Raw genomic sequence first — 10,765 nt, forward strand, 5'->3', positions numbered from 1 at the left:
AGAAAATCCTCCGTCGCCCCCTCCCCCTCTCTAAAAAAAAATTAGCGAGAGCGCGAGCGAGAGGAGGGGGGCTCTCGGCGGCGAAAAATAAATAAAATAAAGAAAACGGCAGGAGCGGCTACAGCCGGCAGCAGAGGCGGCGGCAGCAGGGCAGCGGCGGCGGCAGCCGAGGCGGAGGCAGGCGGCAGCAAGGGTCCCCTCGCTCTCCGCTCGCCCCCGGCGCCCGGGCGGCCGCCACCCCCCCGCCCCCCGCCTCACTCCCCGGCAGCCCGCAGCGAGACGCGCCGCTCCCCAGCACTTTTTTGGGCCCGAGATATGGCAATGGTAGTTAGCAGCTGGCGAGATCCGCAGGAAGACGTGGCCGGGGGCACTCCGAGCGGCCCCAACCCCGCCGCGACGCAGCCGGCCCGGGAGCAGCAGCCCCAGCAGCAGGGGAGCTCGGCCACCCCACACACCCCGCAGACCCCCAGCCAGCCGGGACCCCCCTCCACGCCGGGCACGGCCGGAGACAAGGGAGCGGGCCAGCAGGGCTCGGGGCAGAGCCAGCAGCACATCGAGTGTGTGGTGTGCGGGGACAAGTCCAGCGGCAAGCACTACGGCCAGTTCACCTGCGAGGGCTGCAAAAGTTTCTTCAAGAGGAGCGTCCGCAGGAACTTAACTTACACATGCCGCGCCAACAGGAACTGTCCCATCGACCAGCACCACCGCAACCAGTGCCAGTACTGCCGCCTCAAGAAGTGCCTCAAAGTGGGCATGAGGCGGGAAGGTGAATATTTCTTCCCTACTATGCTATCGCTCCCCTCTCCCCGTGGCTGTGCAGGCGTGCGTGTGCGAGGGCTCTCCGTCTGTCTGTGTCTGCCTGTCCGTACGCGCACACACGCGCATCTATATGCATTTACATATATAGATATAGATATACACACGCGCACACGCGCGGCGTGCAAACACACACGTATATAAATATGTAAAAATAAATACAAACACACATATATATATGTATATATATATATTTACGGCTCTTCGTAGCAATCCAGGACTCTCTATATATTTCCATGCACACGTCAATCTCTTCCTCTGCCTGCACTCCATCTGGCAGCTTTGCACCAGGTTCTGTTGTTATTGTCGATGGTGGTTGGTGGTGTTTTCTTTTGCTTTTCGGTTTGTGCCTCCTGCCCTCCCTCCCGCTCCTCCCCACCCCCTTCTCCGGCACTGCCACGCTCTCCCTTTTCCTGATAATTGTGTAAAGAATTTATTATTACTATTATTATTATTATTATTATTGCTAGTATCATTGCAAACGCTTGCTAAATATTTATCATTTAGCCGCTATCCCCACTTCCCCTTGCGCGCGCGTGTATCCGTGTGTGCTTGTGCGTGTTTTAGATTTGGTTTTGTCTATTGTTGGCATGAGACCGAAGGGTGGGGGGAGATACATCTTTCTCCTGTACGAGATGTGATTCCATTCAGCTTCCTTCCCCCTCACCCCTCCCCACCCCCTTTCCACCCCATCATTTCTTTTTAAACCTGCAGTACTTCTCGGTAGATTCATCTCTCAGGCTCATTTTTCCGGAAAGAAAGATGAAAGACGTGTAATTAGAGAAAGAGGAAAGAGTGTGAGAAAGATGGAAGGGAGAAAAGGGTGAAGAAAAAAAAAAAAAAAAAAAAAGGAAAAAGAAAAAGAGAGGGAATGTGCTACTCTGTTTCCACTTCCCTGTGCTTCCCGGTGCCCGGAGTGTGCTTCTGTGCGAGATTTGGCCTTGTTTTCATTCCATGCGTTCAAAGGAAAGTTTGTGACTGAACTGTGTTTCTGTACTTCTGTCATTTCTTTCTTTCTTTTCTTTTTTTTTTTTTTTTTTTTAATTACTCTGCTCATTTTATTTCTTCATCAAACTCCACCATCTCCTTAAAGTCTTGATACAAATGTCGATTTATAAACCCTTTACTGATTCTTCTCATTTTCGCAGCATCCGCAGCCTGCATCTGGCAGCGGGGTCCCCACCATTTCCACTGCTCTGCTATTTTTTTTTTCCTCCTCCTTTCCAAAAGTTGCCTGTGGTTTTCCTTGCGTTCAGATGCATTCTCGTGCAGGGAGATTTCCTGCCCTCCTTCCTCCTCAAAACATGTTCTCTCGGTTTAAAGTTTACCCTGTGACTGTCGTTAAAGATGTTCTAAAGATGTAACATTAGCGTAATAGTTGGTTTTATGGAGCAGGGATTCTAAAACTACGTTTTATATCCCACAAGAAAAGGAATTGGATTAGGCTGCTCCAGATCTGAAAGAGCTCACAGATATGATGGCTTCATTGGTAGCTGCAGGGGCTGTTGAGAGGCACCTGGGAGAGTGCAGGCAAGCAAAAAAAAAAAAAAAAAAAAAAAAAAAAAAAAAAAAAAAAAAGGATGGAGGAGAAAAAATAAACAAACAGAAAGTGAGAATTGTGCATGCAGTTAAATGAAAAATATCTGCCAGGTTTGCAAGTAGATTGAAGAGGGAGAGGTAGGCTGGACGGCAGCAGGACAGAGGTTCTGGCCCGGGCGGCTCGTTGGGGAAGAAAACAGAAAGTTGAGAAAAATGTGGCACGCCGGAAACATGAGTGATTGCATGTGCGGGTGTGTGCCAGCAAACGTGTACGGTTGTGCGGGTGTGTGTCTGTGTGTGCAGGGTAAAAGCCTGAGTAGACGTATCTTCCTCTGAAGTTACATTTTGTTTACATGGCAAGCGGCTGCAAACGCTGGCACTGGTGGAGTAAAACACACGAAAAAAAAAAAAAAGCCACAAAAAAATCCCGACTTTGGTCAGCTTTCGGAACTCGAGGCATGCTTACGCTCTGTGTGGAGATGGTTAATGAATCCAGTGTTTTTGCAGTTGCAAGCTTGTGCATTCACTGTGCAACGCTGACTGCAGGCTTTTGCAGTGGCAACAGCTCACCAAAGATATTAATTACATCGTCCCCTTTTTTTTCCACGAATGTTTGGCTATTGTAAGTTCGGACATTTTTGTTTTATTTCTCCCTTTCCCTTGATGATATTTAACCTTTCTCTTCCTTTTAGCAGGGAAAACTTTGCTGGGCGGGGGAGGGGGGCTCTATGGAAAGCTGGTTCTGTGTAATAAAGTTAGCAGTGGGGAGCTGGAAAGCAGCGACCTGTTCCAGCTTGAAGGGTAACAACGAGGTATTTTTTAAGAATATGGACGGATTTTGGTTTATGAATTATTTTATTTAATGTTTTATTCCAAAAAGCGACATAACAGTTTACTTGTAAATTGCAGTGGTATCAGGGCAATAGGCTGGGATTCACAACAGAGCTTGGCTATGTTTTTTATAGTTGGCTGTGATTTTTAACTCTACTTTCTCACCACCCGGACGATTCCTTTGATTTTTTTTTTTTTTTCGTGCGGGGCTTTCTTTTGTTAAGAGAAGGGAGGGGGGGAAGAGGGGGTTGTGTGAGGATTTGTCTTGTTTGCCTTGGCTTTTTTTTTTTTTTTTTTTTTTTTTTTTTTTTTTTTTTTTTTTTTTTTTTTTTCCTTTCTTTTTAATCTGTTTATTTTGTGAAGCCTGTCTGCTTTGTGGTCGGGGGTGGGGGGAGCGGAACGCGCTTGGCTGCCGCTGGGCTGAGGCTGCCTGAGCAGGGGTCGGGGCCGCGGCCGGGGCCGGGGCCGGGGCCGGTGCAGGGGCCGGGCGGGGGGCGCAGCGCAGGTCGGCGGCAGCTGCCCGGCTCCGCATGCCTCTGTCTGTCTGTCCGTGCCTGTGCGTGTGCCGGGGGCGAGGCGGCGGCGGGGAGGGGGAGAAGCCCGGCATTGTCTCCGGCTGGTTGGCAGCGCCGCCGGGGCGATGCCTGCGAGCCTCCTGGATGCACATTTCCTCTCCTTCTCTCCTTCTTTTTGTCAGCGGTTCAGCGAGGAAGAATGCCGCCCACCCAGCCCAACCCCGGCCAGTACGCGCTGACCAACGGCGACCCCCTGAACGGGCACTGCTATCTCTCGGGATACATCTCCCTCCTGCTGCGGGCCGAGCCCTACCCCACCTCCCGCTACGGCAGCCAGTGCATGCAGCCCAACAACATCATGGGCATCGAGAACATCTGCGAGCTGGCCGCCCGTCTGCTCTTCAGCGCCGTCGAGTGGGCCCGCAATATTCCCTTCTTCCCCGACCTGCAGATCACCGACCAGGTGGCCTTGCTGCGGCTCACCTGGAGCGAGCTCTTCGTCCTCAATGCTGCCCAGTGCTCCATGCCCCTCCATGTGGCCCCGCTCCTGGCCGCCGCCGGCCTCCACGCCTCCCCCATGTCGGCCGACCGCGTTGTCGCCTTCATGGACCACATTCGCATCTTCCAGGAACAGGTGGAGAAGCTGAAGGCGCTGCACGTCGATTCGGCTGAGTACAGCTGCCTGAAAGCCATCGTCCTCTTCACCTCAGGTGAGGGGACGGGCTGGGGATGTGAGATGTCTGGAAAAAAAAAAGAAAAAGAAAAAAACCCAAAACACCTGTGGGAAAATTAGGGAAAAAATTAAATAAAATTATTTTTAAAGGAAAGGGACTGGAGGCCGAGGAAGCATAGCACCTGATGGAGATACATTCTGGTCCAGAGATCAGCCTCTCCCTCATTGTCACTGATACTGGCTCTTTAACACACGGCCCCTCCAAAAAAATAATACCAAAAACCAAAATCAAATTAAGTGTAGGCGGTGGAAACATGCATGTTAACAATTTTTCCCTGTGATAGATGGTTTGAATTAACTAGCAGGAAAGTTGCATTAGCATTGCCTTTGAAGTGCTCTGGTCATAGCCTATAAGAATATAATACGTATACTATTATTGTAACCTGCAAGGGAGAATTTATAAACATCAAAGGGGAACTACGTGAAGGAAATATAGGGAATGGAAACAAGGCAAGATAAGTGTCTGGGCAGTGTAATTTTTAAATTATTATTCTAATTATCATCACGATGTGGCTAATTGCCACCTTTCCTACTTGTTTTTCTTATTTTTTTTTCTTTTTAATTCTTAAACCTCCTCACCCCATCCCCTAGCTCCTCTCTTGTACAAGCTTCTCCCCTCTTTTCCCGATTAGCAATAACTAAACAGCTCTGATAAATGTGACTTAAGGCCAGGCCAAGGCAAAATTAAAAGCATTCCTGAACAAAGATGGCAAATCGTTCAAAGGCCTTGTTTAACACTGAGCAGTTTATAATCCATCAATATTCTTTGCCTTTCAAGCCCGAAAGATAGTATTTACATTGTATTAAAATGACTCCTAAATTTGCACTATATTGTAATGTAGCAAATGTAGTATTAATATCGATTTGAACATCAGATAATTTATTTAGACAGGAGTATCTAATTTGTATGCAGGGTGGTCGGAGACATGTACTGTGACTGCCCCCTTTTACTTCCAGTGCAAATGCAGTCTCGCAGCATTGGAGGGAATATTCCTTTGCAAAGGATAATGTGCAAATCTTAAAACAAATGGAAGATTTACTGAATAGCCAACTCGACATTTTAATGTATTTTATCATAATAAGTCTTCTTGATGGAAACATGTTTTTCAAGAGTGACAAAGAGACCTGCCTGCATTTATCAGGGTGATTTAACTCCACAGCCTGCCTGCAGACTCCCAGACTTTCCTTTCCCATTCATTTCAGAGAGCTCATCAATACACAGGGACAGTCAAGGAGAACCCTTTTTTTTTTTTCCCCAGACCCAACTTGGTGAGATTCTTCCCAAGCAGAGCTGGGAAAATGTCTGGCCTGTGCCTCAGCCCTTCCACACGCAAAAGGCCCTGTGAATGAAATTGCCCCTGATAGAGATATGATTAAGGGAATATTTTATTTTTTCTTCTTTCTCTTCTTTCCCTTTCCCCCCGATCTTCTCCTTTTACTTCTGAAAAAAATTGACCTTGGCTAGAAAAAGAGTAGGTGGCTTTAGAGGACCCCTTCATTTACATAAAATAAAAACAAATGTAATAACATCTGTGAGGGGGAGAAGCCCCTTCCCACAGTGGAGTGGAGAATGAAGGAAGGGAACAATAATATTATTTCAGAGCAGGATCACACAGGGCATCTCAGAAAATGGAAATACTGCTGTCAGGAGTAATTTACTACCCCTTACCCCCATCCGCACACTTCCACTTTTCACTAAACTTGTTTTCATTGCATATTCAGACAGGAATTCATGGGAAGCCTTTCTCAAAGTGATCCAACTTTTAAACAAACTTTAGATCACAGAGAAGACATTTTTAGGCATATTGTCCAAGGTCCTCCACTAAGGACTAAGTATCCAAAACTGGCATGGATTTCTCCTGTTGTGGTTTTTACATTTGGGCTCCAGAGAGCATGTATTTAATCTGTAAGACTCTGGACACCATCCAAAAGGTGTATAGTAACCCAAAACCCGCTCCTCTCTTGCCTCCTTTACCCTTCTCTTCCATACCCTCCTCCTTGCCCTCATCTCCTTCTCCCTGCTGCCAAACTTTAGCATTATTAATTCCTACATCTGCCTTTTCATCGTCATAAATAAATGTTTCCAAGAACAGAGATAGATAACATAAATCAAATAAATCTATTTGCAGTGCAATAAGAACTTTTGATTTCTAGTTAGATGCCAGCTGATTACATCTATATTTTCTGAGCACTAAACTCTTCTGAACATGTAACATGAAATACATTGCCACTACTACAAAGGGGAAGGCTGGAGTATGTTGAACAGTAATGGTTATTTATTTACATAATTTCTTTTCCATAGACTGCAAGAAGAAATATAGAGCTTTCCCTTATTGACACACTGCCATATAAAAGAGCAAGGCACATACAAGATTTTCACATTAGCCCACTTTCTGAGATGGAATAATAATTCACCTTCAGTAAACATAGATTGCATTATTTCTCCCATGGATTGCACCTCTCTAGGCTGCATAATATAATCAAGTTGTGGATCCCTTAATTATTATTATTTTTAATCTCATTTAGAAGGGAGAATTGAGCCTTCCCACCCCCACTTAAGGCTGCAGAACAGAACCCAAGTGAAGGCATATGCCAGACCATTTAAAATAATTGAAGCCCAACAGATACTATCGGCATGAGAAAATTCTGAGTTTTTGGCGGTCTAAGACAAAACCCATGGCCGATTTTTCAAACACGCACACACATCAGGCTGATGCCCTTTTAGAGAGCAAGTTCCCCGTCCACATTGTCCAGTGACCTACACTTATAGGTGCACTTATCGTAAATGTCTGATAAATATTTTACTAACCTTAAGGGTATGACATATGGGGCATAAAGAAAAAAGCCCTGCCAGGGTGTCAGTAAGACCCTTTCATATTGCATTGTTTGGAAGTTGAATAGGATCCTAATGCATAATGGGCAGATAATGCATGTAAAATAGCAAGATATATGTAAATATGGAATGTGATTTGTGGCAATCAACATATGAACAGGTCTGTGGTTTTGATATGTATTGCAAACAAGAACAGGCCCCAGCTTTTGATAGCTGTATATCTTGCAACCTGGTGCTTTAGATGTTGCAAAATATCATTGCATTAGAGGTAGAGTATGGATTAGCAGAGCAGCCTGGCTCAGATAATTGTGTGTCTGAGGGATGCCAAGTCCGCAGCTCAGGTCAAAGGTTCTCTTTCTCAGAAGTTCCTAAATTATGGCTTGTTTTATTTGTATTTTTGCTTGAGGCCATAGTATTGTAGATGAAGGTGTTCAGAAATCTTTGTAAAGTCAGTTCTTGATAAGGGAAGACTTAAGCTTCAAAAATGCTGGTGCAATAGATTTTATTTTATTTCATTTCATTTCATTTCATTTCATTTCATTTTTAGCTTTGAGTAATTTGTTAATTTGTCGTGTCTTTCCATTCACATTTTTATAATGTCTTTTTGGAGGCCATTAACTAATTCATATATGGATCTATATATTAGCAAAGTCTGGCTTTGATCTGTTAAACTGCACTGCTAGCTGACCGCCTTGCTCTCATCTTGATGACTGGAGGTTTTTTCTGTTTTGTCGGTTGGTTTTCTTGGTTAGGCTTTTTGGTTGTTGTTTTGCTTTGGTGCTTTTAATATCTATTCTGAATCTTCGAAACAATGTAGATGGTTTCAACCATCTGGGCATACCCACTACTTTTCCATGACTGTAGTTTCCTGAGCAAGTGCACCACAAGCAGCTGGTGCACAATTATCCTCTGGTTTGGGTTATGTGTTCTCAGAGATAGGATATGTGCTTGTAAGTGTCTGTGTGTGTGTGCAAATGTGCAGAAGCATCCATACCTCTCTGCTTGTATCTATTTACATGGAATAACGTGTACAGATATGAACACGTGGATATGAAGGGTTTCTGCTCTCAGATTAGTACACCTTTGCCCCTAGGTCATGTGGTCCTGCAAGGTGCAAGGAGTATGTTTCTAACAGTTTGGATGCCAGAAAGACCTGTAAGGAAAGAATCTCTCTGGTTTCATTTAGGCAAGGCTTAGCTGCTGCAGCTCTCTCCAGCTTTGTGTCTGAGAGCCACAGGCGCCTGCTGAGCACAAACTGGGACTAACCTAGCCGTTTCCTGCCGTATTTATCATACAGCCGGCAAAGATGTGGCAAATTTGCCATCCCTGGCAGCGAGGCAGGAGCAGAGGAGACTCCCCTGCCCCATGGCATCCCCCAGCCAGCTCCCTGCCAGTTGCTGCAGATCCCAGTCTCTGCCTCTCTGTGATGTGCAGCCATGTCAACAAACTCCTTGTGTCTCATTCTGCTTGTGTGCAACTCTGCTTTTATTATTATTATTATTATTATTATTATTATTATTATTATTATTTTCCCCAATACCTTATTTTTCCTCCTCTCGGCGCAATTTAAGGGGGCTGGTCCAGGTTTCCAGCATCCCAGTGATGGGCTCCCTGGAGCAGAAACCACGCTCGACAGCACGGAGTGTCGGTGGGGGGGATGTGAAAAGGAAGTGTGGGGGTTGTGTGTGTGTGATTGGGATGAGCGCGGTGTTGGCACCCCATCACATCCTGGGTGAAAATACCCGCGGTGGCAATGAGGCACAGCGAGGTTGCATTCTTTATTTGGCAGTGGTGCGCAGAATGGAAACGGGATGGGATGGGATGAGGTGGGGTGGGATGGGATGGGATAGGGAGCGCGCCTTTGGGCTGCCCCCCATCCTCGCGGCGTTTCCCCGTGTGGTTCCCAGCCACTAACCATCTCCCCCCCGCTTCCTCCTCCTCCTCCACCTCCTCCCTCCACTCTCCCCCCGCCCGCCGCCGTTCTGCGGCTGCCTCCGCGGGTGCGGTGCGGTGGGCAGACGCCTGCGGCCTGTCGGATGCTGCGCACATCGAGAGCCTGCAGGAGAAATCGCAGTGCGCGCTGGAGGAGTACGTGCGGAGCCAGTACCCCAACCAGCCCAGCCGCTTCGGGAAGCTGCTGCTGCGGCTGCCCTCCCTGCGCACCGTCTCCTCCTCCGTCATCGAGCAGCTCTTCTTCGTCCGCTTGGTAGGTAAAACCCCCATCGAAACCCTCATCAGGGATATGCTACTGTCGGGGAGCAGCTTCAACTGGCCTTACATGTCCATCCAGTGCTCCTAGAGCCCATCCCGCACCCCCGGCCGAGAGGCGGCGGAGCGGCGGAGAGGGAGCGCTCCCACCGAGGGGCACTCGGGGTGCGGGGGGGGCCCGGGAGGTGGACACTGAACAAAAGAAAAGGCGAGTGGGAGCAGAGATGTGGCCGTGGAGGGGAGAAGGACGGACCTGTAGTCCGTGGAGGTTGTGATGTTTTGCCTTTTTTTTTTTTTTTTTTTTTCCGGCCTATTTTGGTTTGGGTTTTTTTTTTTGTTTGTTTTCTTTCGGAAAGGAGGAAAAAAGAAATAAATAATATTAATAAAAGAGACAAAAAAAAAAAAAAAGAGTATTGAGGGGATATTAATCAAACCTGAAGGGGATACTGGATCTTCCAGGATTTATTGTGGACTTTTGTTGATATATGCTGTACAGTAAACCAACAAAACATAAAAGCGTTGAAACTGAACTGAACCTTGTGTAGAATGAAAAAAACCCGCCCAAAACCAAGCAAACAACAACAAAATTTCCATGCGCAAACACTTACCATGAACATTGTTACTCATTTTGTAATATATTAGTCTTTATTTTCATTTTTGGTAAAAGTTAAAACATCATATGCGCATAAAGGAAAAAGAAAATGGAGAATTAGGGGAAAATAACATTTTCCAAATAATTATAAAAGAATTGTCCTGTGTCTATGTATCTATATCTGTTTTGTATTTTTTTCTGGTTCCAAACCAGGTTTCCTGTGATTCTATACTAATAATTTTTGATATAACCCTTTGCTTCTTATAATGAGTGCGATATATGTTGTCAAAGCTGTTCTTCAAGAATTAAAATTGAAGTGAGAATTTAAAAAAATAAAAGAATTTAGCAAAAAATCCCCCAACTTATCACCCCACAACGCATGAGTCTTGTTGCTTGAAACATGCCAACAGTTCACAGACAAAAAAAAAACAAAAAACACTAACAATCAAAAAAAACCAAAAACATCACAACAACAACAAAAAACCCAGCACCACACCAATAGCAACAGAAATGTCCCCACATTTTTAACTCTTTTACTGGTGCTAAGAAGGAGATCTTAAAAAATACTTGGGAGGGGTAACCAAGTCGTGAAATCACATAAACTATGGGATGCTCCGTATTGACTTGACTGTATAAGCTTAGGTCTGAGCTGTCAAGGCCTAGGAAAAAAAGAGCAGGAGTTGCAGTGTGATGCCTTA

General features: G+C 45.9%; 1 protein-coding gene across 2 annotated transcripts; it reads left to right on the top strand.

Annotated features, from left to right (window-relative positions):
* Positions 1 to 315: 315 nt before the first annotated feature.
* Positions 316 to 10,565, top strand: NR2F1 (nuclear receptor subfamily 2 group F member 1; the record flags this gene model as incomplete). Of its 2 annotated transcripts, none has more annotated exons than XM_083884092.1 (3): positions 316 to 808; positions 3,884 to 4,411; positions 9,286 to 10,565. In XM_083884092.1, the coding sequence occupies 3 exons, from the start codon at positions 316 to 318 to the stop codon at positions 9,564 to 9,566; spliced, it is 1,302 nt and encodes a 433-aa protein (XP_083740218.1). In that variant the 3' UTR covers positions 9,567 to 10,565. The 2 variants fall into 2 exon arrangements, with proteins under 2 accessions (XP_083740218.1, XP_083740219.1); XM_083884093.1 differs by having other exon boundaries at positions 316 to 766.
* Between the last annotated feature and the right edge of the window lie 200 nt (positions 10,566 to 10,765).

This window comes from Zosterops lateralis (genome assembly GCF_965231275.1).
Source record: "Zosterops lateralis genome assembly, chromosome: Z".
Lineage (NCBI taxonomy): Eukaryota > Metazoa > Chordata > Aves > Passeriformes > Zosteropidae > Zosterops > Zosterops lateralis.